Source organism: Geotrypetes seraphini, chromosome 9, assembly GCF_902459505.1.
Source record: "Geotrypetes seraphini chromosome 9, aGeoSer1.1, whole genome shotgun sequence".
In the NCBI taxonomy this organism is placed as follows: domain Eukaryota; kingdom Metazoa; phylum Chordata; class Amphibia; order Gymnophiona; family Dermophiidae; genus Geotrypetes; species Geotrypetes seraphini.
This window is the reverse complement of record NC_047092.1, coordinates 24,233,108-24,252,697: the sequence shown is the minus strand read 5'-3', so window position 1 is coordinate 24,252,697 and position 19,590 is coordinate 24,233,108. Positions and strand designations below refer to the sequence as shown.

The window sequence follows — 19,590 nt, the reverse complement described above, 5'->3', positions numbered from 1 at the left end:
ATTATTTGCTTCCACTTTACCCTCTGTCTTTTTTGGAGTATGTGTTTTTGAGTAGAAAGGAGTTGTTTGTATATTATATTATCCTTCCACACTTATGTTTGTTGATCTACAAATATATCATTGCCCAATGTATTAATATATTTCAAGTACATTATGTGCAGAAATATCAGAGCTTCTATAATGCAATAGAAATTTTTAAAATAAATAAATAAAATAATTTAAAATATTCACAGGGACCTTCATTATAAGCAGCATTCAAGATATGGAACAACAAAAATATGAATCCATCTTTAGGAATTTTCAGTTAAGCGTGTCATAAGGAAAGATAAGAAAACAGATATGTTTCATTCTTTCAGCTCTTGACTGAATGCGAGTGTCCTGCATTTGGCAGATCCAGACACTGGTTATTTGAGCAAATGATAACATAAGAACATAAGTATTGCTGCTGCTGGGTCAGACCAGTGCAGCGGCCCTCAGGTCAAAGACCAGTGCTCTAAATGAGGCCAGCGTATTTGCAGACTCCTGAATAGAGAGCGACATGGGGACAAATTTTTCCCCGTCCCCGCGGGAACTCATTTTACCAGCCCTGGAGAGCTCTTTTCCTGCCCCTGCCCCATTCCTGCGAGCTTGGTCCTCATCTGTACAAGCCTCAAACACTTTAAAATCATAAGTAGCAGCATTCTAGAGCTCAGATTGTGATGTCATAATGCCTCATTCCACCAATGCCTCAGCTCTGTCCTCATCTGCACAAGCCTCAAACACTTTAAAATCATAAGTAGCAGCATTCTAGAGCTCAGATTGTGATGTCATAATGCCTCATTCCACCAATGCCTAAGCTCTGTCCTCATCTGCACGAGCCTCAAACACTTTAAAATCATAAGCAGCAACATTCTAAGGCTCAGACTGTGATGTCATAATGCCTCATTCCACCAATGCCTCAGCTCTGTCCTCATCTGCACAAGCCTCAAACACTTTAAAATCATAAGTAGCAGCATTCTAGAGCTCAGATTGTGATGTCATAATGCCTCATTCCACCAATGCCTAAGCTCCATCCTAATCTGCACAAGCCTCAAACACTTTAAAATCATAAGTAGCAACATTCTAGAGCTCAGATTGTGATGTCATAATGCCTCATTCCACCAATGCCTAAGCTCCGTCCTCATCTTCACAAGCCTCAAACACTTTAAAATCCTAAGTAGCAACATTCTAGAGCTCAGATTGTGATGTCATAATGCCTCATTCCACCAATGCCTCAGCTCCGTCCTCATCTGCACAAGCCTCAAACGCTTTAAAATCATAAGTGTTCGAGGCTTGTGTAGTTAAGGCAGAGCTTACAAGAATGGGACAGGGACAGTGACAAAACTCGCGGGGACGGGATGGGGAAATTGAGTTCCTGCGGGGATGGGGAAAAATTTATTCCCGTGTCATTCTCTACTCATGAAGAAAGTATGCTACTGTACCGAAACACCTGCAGCATCGAGCCTTTGCTTATATTGCACCAAAATCTTATTTGGAGTAAAGATCCCGGTTGGAAACATCTCACTCTTCCCACTTTTTTGATCTCTGATTTATCCCGACGTGGGGGCTTTGTACCACTTCTTGTAGTACTCCATTATTTCTAACAACATGCATCTAGAGCAGGGGTAGGGAACTCCGGTCCGCGAGAGCCGTATTCCAGTCGGGTTTTCAGCATTTCCCCAATGAATGTGCATGAGATCTATTTGCATGCACTGCTTTCAATGCATATTCATTGGGGAAATCCTGAAAACCCGACTGGAATACGGCTCTCGAGGACCGGAGTTCCCTACCCCTGATCTAGAGGAACCAGCGAAATTAATACTCAAGTCCGCATGCTAAAATCTCATCCTTTGCCCAAATTCACTATTCTTCTCTCGCAGACCATCAAGCACAACCAATAATGTAGGTCAAAACCTTCATCAAATGCAAACAGCAAGCAATTATATACATCCAGATGTTCAGAGTCCCTGCTTAGCTGCTGTCCTCAGCACTATGCCAGACATCCTTTGTTCCATAAAGAAATTTCCACCATGTTAACATTCTGCAAAGCACATATTCAGTTATCTATGTTTAAAAAGAAAAACAAAAACCCCAAAACAAAACCCAATTGAACAGAATCCACAGCATTGCGAGTAATATCTAAAAAGGATTTAGCTGGGTATGAGAGGCATCTGCCTAAGCACCGAAATTCAGCGGCATTTAGCCCCACAATGCTACACAATATCACCCCCAGGATGGGTAGTGCTGGGGAGTTCCATAGGCAACTAAAGTGGCCTAGGTGGTGAAAAGCTACTGCCTCAGCACTCTGAGGGTGCGAGTTTGATCCCAGCCTGCTCCTTGTGACTTTGACCAAGTCACATAATCTCTCCATTGCCCAAAGTACCACAATGAGATCGTGAGCCTGCCAGGGCAGATAGGGACCTGATCACTATTCAGTGTATTGTAAACCATTTGGGGTGACTCTCTTCATGAATTAAGTGAGGTCAGCATAAAAGCTGTCCTAACTTTAGCTGCTAAGTTAATTGGGCACTGGTCTGAATAGTGCCTGGTCCTGGTTTGTCCCGATCCCCTCCCCCTCTTCTACTCAAAGAAAGAAAATATAAGTATTGCAAGACCGCTCCTAGAGGTCACAGCTGATATTTTGTTGCCTGTAGGACCACCATGGACTTTGAGGTTGGCCTAGGGGGTGGCTACAGGGATGCAGAGTTGTGGGGTTTTGGGCTAAAAAAATGTGTTAGTGGGGTGGGGGGGGGTATTGATGCCAGGAGAACGGGGGAAGGAGGGGCAGAGGCACCCAAAGCACTTATACGGGTTCCAGCTAAATATCGGTTGGGATCAGCATAAATTCCTGTGGCCAGTGCAGTTGCAATAAGTGTGGATGTTCAGTGCCAGTGCCTGGACATGACCTGGCTCTGAATATCCAGGACTAATTCTAACGGCAGTCATCAGCGTTTTAAAAAAAAAAAACAAAAAACAAAAAAATGCTTGCTGCCATGGGCTGAGTATCAACCAGATATAGTTTATGCAATCTCTTTTGGACGTATCCAGAATTTAGTGCTGTGCTTCAAGTTTACTTCGATCTTGATATGCCGCACATCATATATCGGAGCGGTTTACAATTTAAAAATAATTAAGATTAAAAAACAAATCAAAGCAATAAAAACAATTGGGGTGACGAGACAAAGAATGACGAGGGAAGACATGGAAAACTCAGAAGGAAAGAAATACATTAACACAATAGAAAAGCAGACATATTCCTAAACCAGCAGTCCAAGATAGGAACTAATATGCAACAAGAGGTCATTAACTGCTTCTCCACATTAACGATTTGAGTCATTTGCAAAGAATCCACACCACGGTCTCACCATTGCAAACTTTTTTTTTTTTTTTGCTACTTTTTATCTTCAAAGCAGTCCCAGATATCTTCCAGGCACATCAGATCTAGCCTATGCCATCTGCATATTCGTCTTTCACTAATAACATAAGTTATTATCACATTCAATTGTCTGTCCTACACTAATGGCTACATCTCCTTGCAGTCAGCGTTACATCTATTTTCCATTAACCTTCAGGTGGTATACTCCCGCACTTCATCTTCTCTCCCTCAGATCTCACTTGTGTCTCATGAAAGATGAATTCATAAAGGAGCACAGACGGCATCACAGCTTTCATAGTGCACCTAGTCATTACCGCTGTACATCAACGGTGCTGTCCACTTATTCTTAAGCTCTTCTCATTCTGTCCATCACTCTAGTGTCATGCTCACAAGTTCAAGGGTTCCCTGGCAATATGAAACCGGCTGTGCTTCTGGTTTATATTTAACAAACCATTACACAGTGACAGAATATCATTTCTGACTGGCCAACTCCGCACCTGACAGCATGGAGGTCTCTGTTGGAAAGCCAGTTAGCACATCGTGGAAACAGCAAAAGTTGCTTACCTGTAGTGGGCTTTCTCCAAGGACAGAAGGCATATATTCTTACATGTGGATGACGTCATTTACAAAACCCAATGCAGACACATCATTATCAATTTAAATCTTTAAGGCAGTGCCCATGCAACGCGAGTGCAGGCGCCTTCCCTCCCGACGTGGAATTTTTGGGTCCTCTTTTGCCTACGACGGCATACGTCGCAGCAAATGCCCCGGTGTTCAGGGCCCAGACACTGAGTGCACCAATTATTGGGATCAGAGCCTGAAATGGTCCTGTTACATCAAGACTCTCTGGGGTACTCAAATATCAAATGGAATCACCAAGGGTGATGTGATACAATGCAATAAACAAACCAATCCCTGATATTCAGACATTCATATACAATGTAGTAGAAAGCAAACCTAAATACTGCTACTAACCAGCAATACACATCAGTGTTATTAGCCCAACAAATTTGAAGGGCTTTGGCCTCAGAATCGGAGCCTACGCACAGCAATGCCAATCACAAACTGAGGATAATCTGCGTAGTGAAATCGCTTCTGCTCCAATCATTGGCCAACACACAAATTTTTTTTAGAAAATTTTCACAAGCATTTAAATGAAGCTATAGATACAACCCCTACAGGGTTACATTGTGTAAGTGCAAGCCAGGATATGAAAAACATAGACCAGAAAAGCAACTTAGCTTTGTAGCTGACTTGTCTTTACAGGGAAATACAGTCACTAGTGTTTGTTTGCCGACGCGGCCAGCGTTTCGCAGGAATTTTATAATAAAGACCATCCGCTGCGTCAGGGCCACCAGGACATTCAAAAATCAAGGCTCACTGTAAAATTGAGAACAAAATTAGAAAATGTATTTAGCTCCCAAAAACCAAAGAAATAGAAAAACAAAAGAAATAGAAAAACAAAGTAACAGCACTCACATTACTGCACTCAGTCACAGAATTTCAGATCATGTTAAGATGGCAGTCGGCTACGTTTTATAGCCCTTACGTAACATACCGTAATGACGTCACGGATCACTGGACACACTGTAAACACTAGTAAAAATGTTGCCACTCAAATGATCTATTAAGTCCCAAAGTCCACAGTGTGTCCAGCCTATTTATCCACCGCTGCTCCCTCTGTGCTAAATACCTTCTGAAGTCCCCCCCCCTCTAATACTTGGCTGAACCACCTCCAAAATTAAAGCTTTCAGAGACCCAAAATCGTGAGATCTTTCAAGGCAGTGTTCAGAAGGTATTTAGCACAGAGGGAGCAGTGGTGGATAAATAGGCTGGACACACTGTGGCCTTTGGGACTTAATAGATCATTTGAGTGGCAACATTTTTACTAGTGTTTACAGTGTGTCCAGTGATCCGTGACGTCATTACGGTATGTTACGTAACGGCTATAAAACGTAGCCGACTGTTATCTTAACATGATCTGAAATTCTGTGACCGAGTGCAGTAATGTGAGTGCTGTTACTTTGTTTTTCTATTTCTTTGGTTTTTGGGAGCTAAATACATTTTCTAATTTTGTTCTCAATTTTACAGTGAGCCTTGATTTTTGAATGTCCTGGTGGCCCTGACGCAGCGGATGGTCTTTATTATAAAATTCCTGCGAAACGCTGGCTGCGTCGACAAACAAACACTAGTGACTGTATTTCCCTGTAAAGACAAGTCAGCTACAAAGCTAAGTTGCTTTTCTGGTCTATGTTTTTCATATCCTGGCTTGCACTTACACAATGTAACCCTGTAGGGGTTGTATCTATAGCTTCATTTAAATGCTTTTGAAAATTTTCTAAAAAAAATTTATGTGTGTTGGCCAATGATTGGAGCAGGAGCGATTTCACTACGCAGATTATCCTCAGTTTGTGATTGGCACTGCTGTGCGTAGGCTCCGATTCTGAGGCCATAGCCCTTCAAATTTGTTGGGCTAATAACACTGATGTGTATTGCTGGTTAGTAGCAGTATTTAGGTTTGCTTTCTACTATATTTTTATATACTGCTGGGGTGATTAGTTTTAGGTTATTCATATACAATGTATCAGATTCATCTGTGCTCAGACAAAAAAGTTTTTGAGAGTCCGAACTTGCATGATCAAGAATGATTGAAGCAAACAACACAGAGTGAGACCAGCATTTTTTTAAAAATCAGCGTTGGATTTTCTAAAGCAGCTTGATGCAAAACAGGTCAAAACCTGTCAAGTTTTTTGGGGTTTGTTTTGTTTTTTTTCCACTCTTTACTTTTTCAATATAGCTGAAGTTTGCTATGGTAAAAGTAATTCAGAGTGCTGTGATTTAAAAAGTAGAGTGTAATTGCTCTAAGTCTGGTCTCTCAAAAATCTTTTTTCCTGTTACATCAAGTGCATTTGACATGGAGGGGAAAACAGCTAATACCGTGTTTCCCTGAAAATAAGACCTATCCCGAAAATAAGCCCTAGCGTGATTTTTAAAGATACTCCTAATATAAGCCATACCTCAAAAATAATCCCTAGTTTTGATCGACCCCCAAAGCTCCCCCCAAAATGTCCCCAACACTCCCTGACTCCACCCCTGACACTAGTACTGCCAGATTCACCCAAAAAGTCGGAGTCGTAAATTCAGCGACCCCCACCCCAGTGAGACCTGACATACCTCCGCTGCAAGGCCTCCTAGAGCAGTAACAGCAGCAATGCTCTGAACATGCTGCTTTGTGGCCTTCCCCGCCAGGGCCTTCCCTCTGCTGCATCACTGATGACATAATCAGTGATGCAGCAGAGGGAAGGTCCCTGGCAGGAAAGGCCACGAAGCAGCCCATTCAGAGCGCTGCTGCTGCTGTTGTTTTTGGAGGCCTTGGAGGTACGGTATATCAGTCTTAAGGTGGGAAGGTTGGTGGAGTTCTGCTGCACAGGGGGTTTGGAGGGAGGGATAGAAAGATGCTGCACAAGGGGATGGGTGAGAGGGGAAGAAAGACACTGCACATGGGGTGGGAGGGAGAGAAAGGAAAGAGGAAGAATGTCAGGTGCAACTCTGGGAAAAAGTGAACAAGAAAGGGATCTGGGTGTACTGATAGCTAGGACCCTGAAGCCGTCGGCACAATGCGCGGCAGCGGCAAAGAAGGCAAATAGAATGTTGGGCATGATAAAGAAAGGAATCTCAAGTAGATCGGAGAAAGTTATAATGCCGCTTTATAGGGCAATGGTCAGACCCCACTTGGAATACTGTGTCCAACATTGGTCTCCCTACCTAAAGAAAGATATAAAACTGCTGGAGAGGGTGCAGAGACGAGCGACTAAACTGGTGAAGGGTATGGAGAAACTGGAATATGAGGATCGACTTAAAACACTGGGATTGTTCTCCCTTGAGAAGAGGAGACTGCGTGGGGATATGATCGAGACCTTCAAAATACTGAAAGGAATCGACAAAATAGAGCAGAGATTATTTACATTGTCCAATTTGACGCGGACAAGAGGACATGAAATGAAGCTAAGGGGGGACAAGTTCAGGACTAATATCAGGAAGTTCTGCTTCACACAGAGAGTGGTTGACATCTGGAATACTCTCCCAGGAGAGATTATTGCACAATCGACAGTCCTAGGCTTCAAAAGCAAAATAGATGCATATCTCCTTGAGAGAGGCATATAAAGATATGGTTGGCTATAAAATAAGCCAGGTGTATACCTGGCAGGGCCTCCGCGTGTGCGGATCGCCGGACTTGATGGACCGAAGGTCTGATCCGGAGATGGCGCTTCTTATGTTCTTATGTTCTTAAGAATTGGGGTGGAGAAGAAGGGAGAGATGATTGTTGTACATGAAAAAAAAAATAAGAAATCCCCCCCAAAATAAACCCTAATGCGTTTTTTGGAGCCAAAATTAATACAAGACCCGGTCTTATTTTTAGGGAAACACAGTATAAAGTCAAAAGGCTCAATGACCCAGGGAGTTTGGGAGAAAGGATATTGAAAAAGGTGAATGCTCCCTGGGCACAAAGGGCCAGAAGTAGCCCAAAGTAGCCTGAAAGCTGCAAAAGTCAAAATTAGACCAAAAGCACAGAAATTAATTTAAAATGATTTAAGAAAAAAAGAACATAAAATAATTACATTACATTAAAATCCATTTCTAGACCGTAATACTTTCCAGATCGATGCGGTTTAACATCATCAAGAGACTCTACATCACGGTGAAATACAAGAGGTATATCATCTTCCTTACTTTCCTCAGAATTTTACAAAAAGAGGTGTCTTTAATAGTTTTCGGAAATGCATATATGAAATCGAAGAAGCAAACAAAATATGCAGTCCTGAATCCCAGCTAGCAGCCTGATATGCAATTGTTCGATGCAAAAACGTCTTGTAAAGACATCCTCGTACTGGAGGGAACACAAACAAGGAAGTTATCCTTAGTGGATGAACCGCCTTTAAAGCTATTCTTTTAAAGCTAAGATACACCTTTTAATTCCAGCTTTCATCTTAAGTTTTCATCCCCTGTCATTAGTAGCAGTATCGAAGCTTCCAATAAACAATTAAGACACCAATCTGCTCTAATTAGTAATAGCCTTTTCAAAACAGAACCGGTATCGAAGATTTTATTCTTTTTCCTTTTCCCCACCCCAGCTCAAACTGCTAAAGGACTACTTCTCAAGGCATTTTCCAATCCTCGGCTTCCTTTAAATGTAGGCACACGTACACCAAAATGACAACAGGCAGTCCCCCGGGTTAAGCACAAGTTATGTTTTAAAGCTGTTCTAAAGTTGGATTTGTATGGAACTCATAACTTGTAAATTTTAAGGTTCTTGCTGCTTACCTCTGCTCCCAACTGACAAAAGGGCCAACTGTCCCTACCAGTGTTCCCTGTAAGGTACAGCATGCACAACCACAGACTGTTCTTAATGTGGCCATTCATCATTCCAGAATCTGCTACAGGCAAAGTTTAGGAGTCTATGCCAGTGGAAATACTGCTTGGTGAAATCATATGAAGCTGCAACCACATTCTTAAGAAGCAACATTCGAGAGCTCATATTGTGATGTCATAATGCCTCATTCCACCAATGCCTAAGAGCCAGTCTCAGCAGTGATGTCACAATGGATTGATTATTCCTATATTGGCAATTCCTGGGTTAAGAACAAGATACGTTTTTAAAGCTGTTAAGTTGGATTTGTATATACGGTAACTCAGAACTTGTAGATTTTAAGATTCTTGCTGCTCCCAGCTGACAAAAGGGCCAACTGTCCCAGTGTTCCCTCTAAGGTACAGCATGCACAACCACACACTGTTCTTAATGTGGTCATAAATCATTCCTGAATCTGCTACAGAAGTGTAGGAGTCTAAGCCACTGGAAATACTGATCAGTGAAATCATATGGAGCCACAACTATGTCCTTAAGTACGAGTCGTTCTTAAGTCGGGTGTCTGTAACTCGGGGACTGCCTGTACTCTAAACTATATCTCTTCAGGGAGAGAGATACACCAGTCTATTTGGTCTTTTAAGAAATGCTTGCTTCTATATTTCACAACAGATATAATCTAAAACTTTCCGTTGGCAAAGGTCAACATTTGACCTCCACCCCCAAGCACCCAAAATACCTTTCAACTCTAAAGCATAATACCTGACTTTCACGGAAAGATCATTTCACATTGATTTAACCAGACATCTGCCCTCTAAAGAAAAGCTGAAATGAGAAAGCAGATAAAATCTTCTGCACTCACATGGCACTGTTCGGAGGTAGAGATTGTCTCGAATTATCTGCTGGAGCTCATGGTCCACGGAACCCTTCTGGAAACGTAAATTGAGGTAGTGACGAAGATCCTTATCAACAATGCCTCCTGCAAGGGGGAAATGGCACAAAATGTAATTGTTTTATCGAGCATCTTTGTAGAAATAAATTTTAAAAAGAAAAAAACCCACACTTTTCATGGTTACTTCATTTTATAAAATAGCAAACATGTATAACTTATTATTGCATTGAACGTTGTCTCTTCAAATAGAGAGCGGCTACATTTTATTACTCATCTAGGTGATATGAAATGTCTGGCCAATCTCTTGTCTGGAACTGAACCAATTGGATCCGTCGTGGATGAAGGAAAAAGATTGATATGATTGTTACAAGTGATTTAATCAGCCTTCTCATTGTCTACCAGCTTACTAATGAATACTTTTATACCAAGCAAGGTTTGCATTCATGAAGCTGGAACAGTAAACTAAGTTCACTTCAAACATAATTAGAATGTGTCTGAATTTAATTAACAGTATTACACCAATAAAGTGAATCCAATAGCTTATTTGTTGCAAGCGATCTTACTGAACATGAGGGCTATTTATTATTTGTGATTGCTCATGTCTAATTGTATCCAACACTTACAAGAATCAATACATGTACTGTATGTACCAGGGGAGGGAATGGAAGGGGCAGATAAAGATGTCAGACCACTGGAGAGAGAAAGGAAGGAGGGAGGGATTCCAGACTAAGGCAGGGAGAGGGGAAGGGAAAGGCAGAGATGCCAAACCACAAAGGGAGGGGGAGGGAAAGGAAGGAGAGGAGAGAGATGCCAGACTGTGAGAAAGAGAGGATAAAAATCCCAGACCATAGAGGAAAAGGAGGAAGATAGATGTCAGACCACAGGAGAGGGAGAGGGAAAGAGAAGGAGGAGATGGTACATAGGAATGGAGGGGAAGGGAGAGAGAAGGAGGACATGGTGCACAGGGATGGGGAAGGAAAGAGAGATGGAAGAAATGCTGTTTATGGATAGATGGGAATAAGGGAGAAGAAAGAGGGAGATGGATGGTAGTGAAGGGCATGGATGGTGGGGGAAGGGCAGAGAGAGGGAAAAGATAGTACGCATGGACAGATGGGAAGGGAAGACATGGAAAAGTAAATAGATCTGAGAAGGAAGCAGAAAAATTGAAGACAGTTGAATATTAAAAGTTAATGCCAAAGATGCATGTGGGATTGATCCAAAAACAAACAGGGGATTTTTACTCCAAACCAATAAAATGGTTGGGATAAAAGGCAAAATATTTCCAAACAAAAGCCCCACACCAAATATTAAATGTGTCCAATTATTTAAAAACACTACTATAAATAAATATTAAAATTTAGATTTTCATGTGCTCATAGAGAAATTTTCACCAGCAGTGCATGGCATTCTAATCATAGCACATTATTAAAGACTGGAACGCTCTTCCGGAGTCTGTCATAGGGGAAAACACCCTCCAGGGATTCAAGACAAAGTTAGACAAGTTCCTGCTGGTCTCAGTTAGAGCGCTGGTCTTTGACCAGCGGGCCGCCGCGGGAGCAGACTGCTGAGCACGATGGACCACTGGTCTGACCCAGCAGCGGCAATTCTTATGGTCTTCAAGTAGCTCAATAACTGTTAGCAAGATGTCCGTGAAAAATGGGGGGAGGGGCATCCTTTACACTTAAGAGACATCTCACTAACAGTTGAGCTACTTGAAACCCGTTAATAATGTGCTACGATTAATATTTCATGCATCAATGGTAATATTTTATTCCCGCATGGCGTCCTGTGAAAATTTCTCTATGAGCACATGAAAATCTAGATTTGAATATTTATATATAGTTGTTATTAAATAATTGGACACATTTAATATTTGGTGTGGGGCTTTTTTTTTTGAAAAATGGATGTAGGGCAGAAAGTGAAGGAGAGGAAAGAGCAAATGCATAAGAAGGCCTTGGAAACAGAGTTAAGAGCACAGACTGAAGGAAGTGCAACCGGAGACTGGGAAAAGATGAGTGGGGAAAATAAAATCAGCAGATGACAAAGGCAGGAAAAGTGATTTTATTTTCAATTTAGTGATTGAAACGTGTCAGTTTTCAGAATTTACATCTGCTGTCTATATTTTGCACCGTTCAGGAAGAAATATAGTTCTGTTTCTCTGTTGTTGTACTGCATGCAGAGTCTGTCATCTTAGGGTTTCATTTGGGTATAAACTTCTCCCTCCGAATCCGCGGTTTCAGTATCTGCGGATTCGGTTGTTCGCGATTTTTTATTTTTGTTTTTTTTTAAAAAAAGCTAATTCTGGATCTTCCCCGCCTCCCTCCTGGCATCCCAGACCTTACCTGGTGGTCTAGCGGGCTTTCGGGGCAGCAACGATCTCCCTACGATCCTGCCCCGTGCAAATCACTCATACAAAATGGCTGCGGGGAATTCCCATCGTAGTCTCGAAAGATTACGGGAACTCATGGCAGCCATTTGCTTTGAGTGATCTGCACGGGGCAGGAGCGTAGGAAGATCGCTCCTGCCCCGAAAGCCCGCTAGACCACCAAGTAAGGTCTGGGATGCCGGGAGGGAGGCAGGAAGGTCCAGAATGAGGCGGGGTGGGTCAAAGCCGGCTGAAAACTTATTCGTGTTTTTTCACACTTCGCGGTCCAGCTCTGCACCCAACTCCCGCAAATACCGAGGGAGAAGTGTATTAGGACAAAAAAAAGTGTATCACAGGATACATAAAGTATTGAACCTCTCTGACAGTTTTCAAATAGCAGAGATCCAACTGCGCTATATGTATACTCGGAAGGTGTCTGAACTAGGCCACTCGATGACACCACTTCAGCTGTATAATCAGCTTCTCTCTCTCCTCCTCCCACAACTGCTTGCTTTGAGGTTTGACTAAGATCAGCCTTTCTTCACAATTACTAATTTATGTGATGATCAGAAAGGCATCAAGATCAAAGAAAAGTGGAGACACATTGATAGACTACTGCTTCTTATTAGGGATACAAATGAGGCTCCGAGGCTTCCAGACTCATTCCCTCTCTCTCATGCATATATACAGTAAACATATGAATAGATTACTTATACTATATTCCCACCTCCCTCTCTCTCACTGACTCTCTCAATCTTTCTTGCACTCCCTAGAGGGCAGCACTTAACCCATGATATAAATGCTTGTTGGCAACCCGAGAAAATGTTTAAAAAAAAAAAAAAAAAAGCAGCAGATGCAGTCTTACTTTGCACAAGTCAGTAAATCTAGAGTGAATTACAGACTAAGGAAGAATAGACAATCTATACAGTCTTGCCTACACTACTAACGATATATCGCAGCAGCCAGCCATAGAAGCTTGGCCCCTCTCATTATTCAAACCAAATTTCTTTGCCTTCCATTTTCATTCCCAGGGGACTGCACGAGAATGGGGAATGCAGAAAGCCTGCGGAACCCGCAGGATTCCCACAGGGATGAAAGACGTTGTCACGGGATTCTACTTTTCTGGGTAGATGAAACTAAAAGGACCCACACTAATTCACACACCCCCCCCACCCCCATAACACACACACACACTCTGCAGTGCCAAATCCATATGTAAACATTCAGGCCAGAATGTTTATTTTGAACCAAAAGGGTTTACTGGAAATTGTATTTCTTCAGGTAACAGGAATAATGTCATAGTAACATAGTTCATGGTGACAGATAAAAGACCTGTACAGTCCATCCAGTCTGCCCACAAAGGTGGCCATTATTATATCTGTCATTCTGTGCAAGTTACACTTCTTTATGATTAAACACTAGCATCAAGAACAGGGTAGTTCAGGGGTGGTCAACGAGGGCCGCAATCCAGGCGGGCATTCAGGATTTCCCCACTGAATATGTATGAGATCTATCTGCATGAACTACCTCCACTGTATGCAAATGGGTCTCATGCATATTCATTGAGGAAATCCTAAAAACCCGAATAGATTGCGGCCCTCGTTGCCCACCCCTGGGGTAGTCGGTAACTTGCCACCTTACCAACTGCAGTTATATGATGCAATCTTGGAACATGATACCCCAATAATTAATGTCAACCTTAAGAACATCTACCTTTCCCCAGGGCTACCTAGAATCATTTATTCTCTAATATCAACGTTACAATGTCTACTCATCTGCTATGATTGCAAGTAATGTGTATGTGATAGTACAATATACCTACATCCTTTCTCTACCTGCCATTTTTGGGTCACAGACCTAGAGAGTCTGCTCAGCACTGGTCATACTTTCCACCCACTCCAGTCTTGATCCTGATCTGTTTTTGTCATTTACAGGACCCAGCCCATAGAAGTCGCAGTCAAAGCTCACTCCAACCATGACATCATTTAAGCTTTGTTTTAATTTGTTTCCATCTTCTTTCTATATAGAGATCCTCTGTGTACAGCCAGAGAGAAATTTTTAAAAAAGGTGTTTTTTTTCCTTAAACCTAAAGGGGCTCATTTTCAAAACACAAAGACATCCCAAAAAAACAGCATAAACCGACACCTGGGTGTTTTTCTCACCAAAACGTCCAAGTGTCAATTTTTGAAACCAACATTCTGGACATTTCGCTATTCTTCTTGTCCACTGAGAGTCCAAAGTTCAAAAGGGCATGAGAACCTTTCCCAAGACGTCCAGGATACAACTTAGGTGTCCAGAGCTAGACAAGGGTCTAAGTGCCAAAAAAGGTACCCAAACTGACTAGATGACCACTGGAGGGATTAAGTAATGAACCTCCTACACTCCCCCAGTGGTCACTGACCCCCCCCCTCCCATCCCCCAAAGATCCGAATGAAACAGTATATACCTGTCTCTAGAACAGCAGCACCTGGTAAGGAATAGCCTGGAGGGCAGTGTAGTGAACCATAGAGAGGGGAACCAAGTCCCGTATCCCACTCTAATCACTACGTTTATGGTGGAAAGTGTGAGCCCACCAAAATCCTACTATACTGCCATATAGGTGCCATCTGGAACCATAAGGGCTATTAGGGTGGTCGACAGGTGGGTACAGAAGGTTTTGGGAGAGTCTGAGGGCTCACCATATGTTATATGGGGGTTAGGGTGACATGAGTCCCCGACACCCTTAATGTGAAGTTCACAGCAGTGTCATCTAAGGTGTCCCACTCTCTGTGTGGCACCATCCACATCCGAATGGCTTGGGGTTGGACATTTAGAACTTGAATGCTTTTGTGTTCCAAAATGGCCAAAAAGTTAGGCATCCTATGGTTGGACGTCCTGATTCCAAGATGTCTAAATAAACCATTTTTTGGAAAAAAAAAAAAAAAAAAAATGTCTAGCAGTTTTGAAAATAGACATTTTTGCCATCTGAATTTTGAATGAATTCTCAGGGTGTCCAAATTGGAGATAGATGCACTTTCAAAAAAAATGACCCTCAAAGTCTCTGAACAGCTTTGTCGGAGCTCTCTGAGCCTCTACTTATAGTGTCTTCATTGAATGGTATATCCCCGATAGGGAACTCTTGCAGATTTTAAGGAATTGTCCTCTGTTCCCTGCCCCCTTATCCTCCTGACCTTTGGATAGTCTAAAGCAGTCCTGGGGGGGACCCCTAGGATGGGTTTAAGAACCACTGGTCTAGAGTTTTCACTTTTTGAATTCTATGAAGAATGTGGGGGTGGATAGGTTCCCCATTCTTTTTACCAGCTGAGGCAAGCAGTGCAGCATAATTAGCTCCGCTAGTGCTCCCTATTTATTCTCTCTTTAGGTGCACTGGTTGAAAATAGGGGACAAATTTAGGATCTCAATATTGAGCCTTCTGTTTCTAATAGCAAGTGGCGCAGAATGTGACGGCTAGAGCGACTGTGGGAATTTCTCGTATGGAGCATGTAACTCCTTTGTTGGCTAAGTTGCATTGGCTTCCAGTTCCTTGGAGAATTCAGTTTAACCCTTTAATTGGCAGATGGTGAAACCGGCTGCTTTATGTAACTTGATGTTGAACGAAAGCGCCAGTGCCATGCAACAGGCATTTGGAGATGCAGATCTCCCTTAGGAGCCTTAGAAACACATGTTGCTTCTGAGCAACAATGTCAAATAAAGGGTTAAGATCCTAGTTTCAGTATTTAAGGCCATACAGCATATGCTACCAAAGGTAGTGGGTTCTTTAATTATTCTATATGTACCCTCCAGTACTCTACCGCCAGAGTCTCAACATTTGTTGGAAATGCCTCCGTTACGGTTTATTGAAAAAGTCAGAATTCATTCCAGGGTCTTTAGTGTGGCGGGCCCACGGCTGCGGACTGCCCTCCCTGATGATATTCACCGGGTATCGCCGTTTCTTTCTTTTCGCAAGGCTTTCAAGGCTTACTTTTTCCAGGAAGCTTTTGGTACTTTGTGAAGGGAAGTTGTGGTTGTTGCTTTTATTTATTTATTTTTTTTGCTAAAGTCTGGATGAAGACTGTTATTTTAACAGTTTTAATTTTTATTTGAGTGTGTTGATGTGTTGTTTGGTCTAATAATGTATTTGTGTGTTTATTGTAACCCACATAGATTTTTGTGATATGCAAGATATAAATATTTTAAATAAATAACTGAAGCATTTTAATCCAGGGGCCTGCTTTACAAAGCCGTGCTAGCGGCTGCCGCGCAGCAACAGCCCCAAAGCCCTATAAATCTCTATGGGCTTCGGGGCCGTTACCGCGTGGCTTTGTAAAACAAGCCCCAAATCTTCAGAGTTTTATTGGTCATTCCCAGGATACATCAGTTTTTGAGATTCATAATTCAAATGTATATTTAAAAAAAAAAAAGTAAGAAAACATGGTTTCTTTCCCCTTGTGCACATGATTTAGTCAACAAGATGCATCCTTTCATTGAATTCTTACTATTATTTGTGTCTCTTATCAGTCTTTCTTCTCTCACATCCTAGTACTAAAAACGATTTTGTGTAGAAATATGATTAGGAAAACACAAAGGATATTAAACAGTTGTATCCCATTAAAAGGTTCGCGAGTCGAGGGGATAATTACCATTGGAAAGAAAATTGCTAGATAAATGAAGGGAGGGCTTTAATTTTCTTCCAGGCCTGAATCTTCTAAGTTGCTTTTTCTAACATCATTTTATTTTTTCTCTCCCCTGAAACCCACAGAAGCAACAGATGGAATATTGCTATTTATTTTTTTTATAGATTACGGGCTCCTTTTACTAAGGTGCGCTAGCGTTTTTAGCGCGCCATTAAAGATTAGCGCGCGTTAACCACACGCTAAACGAAAAATACTAACGCAAGCTCTAAGGAGGCGTTAGCGTTTAGCACGTGCGGTATTGTAGCACGTGCTAAAACCGCTAGCGCACCTTAGTAAAAGGAGCCCTAAATCTTTTCGCTTATTGTTATGAGAAGATTGGTTGGTTGATTTTACATTATTGTTTTTAACATTTTATATTATTCGATCAGCACACTTAAAATAAACAAAAAATAAATAAAATAATCTGGAATGCTGATGTCCTGCGCACATTTGTTTGAGCTCCTTTGCCCTTGCGTGATTGCCTGGCGCGCTTTAGCTCCGTCACTCACAGGGTGTTAAAGTATGAATTCTACAACTGCGGTTACATGTGGAATTGCCAATAGGTAGAATGCTAGTATTACTGTCCACAGCTTAATAGGGGCTGCATTTATCTTTTTTTCAGTTCAAACCATGTTTCTGTGCATGTCAGTGGGAAACATTACTGATAAGAAGTGCAGACTGTTCCCTTTCTTTACCCTAAAATAGGCTATTGGGTTCTTCTCCATAGGGGGAGAAGCGTATACTTCAAGACCCTGCTGCCGGGAGGGCTCAAAAACAGCATGTCTTTCTCTTCTTAAATAATTCACAGCAATACAGATTGATTTAAATTCGCACAACCCGCTCTCTTCAAATGAAGATCAAAAGGAAAGAATTAAAGAGAAAACATCGACAGAATGTTTACAGATTTGTGCTGGGAGCTCTTGAATGAAGGAACTACTTATCTCTCAAATTTTTACAGTTGTTGAGAAACAAATTGCCAGATCAATGATAGGTATTGCCTGCCTCGGTCTCCGACTCCTCTGCCAACTTCAGAGATTTATGCACAGGCCTTTTTCGAGAACTGAGTATTTTCTACTTGGTTCCTACAGAATTTGATAAATCAAGAAGATTAAAAACAATGACATCCACAGATCACTCTGGGATTTTCTCTCTCCACACAGCATCAGTATGTGAAAACTCTGGATGTACTCTATTTCCCATATGGTAATAGTCTAAAGATTGTTCTTGATATGCCAACTACAGAGTGTGGCGTAGTGGTTAAAGCTACAGCCTCAGTACCCTGGGGTTGTGGGTTCAAACCCACGCTGCTCCTTGTGACCCTGGGCAAGTCACTTAATCCCCCATTGCCCCAGGTACATTAGATAGATTGTGAGCCCACTAGGCCAGACAGGGAAAATGCTTGAGTACCTGAATAAACTCATGTAAACCATTCTGAGCTCCCCTGGGAAAACGGTATAGAAAACTGAATAAATAGTATGAAAAGTTTCTGGTAACCAGAGCTGATACTGTGATGTCACAATGCCTCATTCCTCCAATAAGAGCCAACCTCATCAGTGATGTCACAACGGCTTGATTGTCCTTTACTTGGCTCACTTCTGATACATTTTGATTTCCAGAGTGGCGCAGTGGTTAAAGCTACAGCCTCAGCACCCTGGGGTTGTGGGTTCAAACCTATGCTGCTCCTTGTGACCCTGGGCAAGTCACTTAATCCCCCATTGCCCCAGGTACATTAGATAGATTGTGAGACCACCAGGACAGGCGGGGAAAAATGCTTGAGTACCTGAATAAACTCATGTAAACCATTCTGAACTCCCCTGGGAGAACAGTTTAGAAAATTGAATAAACAGTGTGTAAAGTTTCAGCCTCTGATAACCAGAGCTGGTATTGAACATAAGAATAGCCTTACTGGGTCAGGCCATCAAGCCCAGTAGCCCGTTCTCACGGTGGCCAATCCAGGTCACTAGCACCTGGCTAAAACCCAAGGCGTAGCAATATTCTATGCTACCGATCCAGGGCAAAGCAGTGGTTTCCCCCATGTCTTTCTCAACAACAGACTATGGACTTTCCCTCCAGGAACTTGTCCAAACCTTTCTTAAAACCAGCTACGCTATCCGCTCTTACCACAACCTCTGGCAATATGTTCCAGAGCTTAACTATTCTCTGAGTGAAAAAAAATTTCCTCCTATTGGTTTTAAAAGTATTTCCCTGTAACTTCACAGAAAGTTCCCTAACATAGAAACATAGAAATAGACGGCAGATAAGGACCATGGCCCATATAGTCTGCCCACCCCAATGACCCTCCCCTACCTTTCTCTGTGAATAGATCCCACGTGTCTATCCCATTTGGCCTTAAAATCAGGCACGCTGCTGGCCTCAATAACCTGAAGTGGAAGACTATTCCAGCGATCAACCACCCTTTCAGTGAAAAAGAATTTCCTGGTGTCCCCGTGCAGTTTCCCGCCCCTGATTTTCCATGGATGCCCCCTTGTTGCCGCGGGACCCTTGAAAACGAAGATATCTTCTTCCACCTCGATGCGGCCCGCGAGATACTTGAATGTCTCAATCATGTCACCCCTCTCTCTGCGTTCCTCGAGTGAGTACAGCTGCAACTTATCCAGCCGTTCCTCGTACGGGAGATCCTTGAGTCTTGAGACCATCCGGGTGGCCATTCTCTGGACCGACTCCAGTCTCAGCACATCCTTACGGTAATACGGCCTCCAGAATTGCACACAGTATTCCAGGTGGGGCCTCACCATGGATCTATACAATGGCATAATGACTTCAGGCTTACGGCTGACGAAACTCCTGCGTATGCAACCTATGATTTGCCTTGCCTTGGATGAAGCTTGCTCCACTTGATTGGCAGTCTTCATGTTCTCACTGACGATCACCCCTAAGTCTCGTTCTGCTTCAGTTCTTGTTAGG

At 42.4% G+C, this 19,590-nt stretch overlaps 1 protein-coding gene across 6 annotated transcripts in view; it reads right to left on the bottom strand.

Annotated features, from left to right (window-relative positions):
- The window catches only part of MAGI2 (membrane associated guanylate kinase, WW and PDZ domain containing 2), a 1,098,994-nt gene that overhangs the window by 841,072 nt on the left and 238,332 nt on the right, over nt 1-19,590 (bottom strand). For all 6 annotated transcript variants that reach the window (XM_033957935.1, XM_033957936.1, XM_033957930.1 and 3 more), the window contains exon 2: nt 9,619-9,735. In XM_033957935.1, the coding sequence (XP_033813826.1) occupies nt 9,619-9,735 (117 nt within the window). The remainder of the gene's footprint in view (nt 1-9,618; nt 9,736-19,590) is intronic.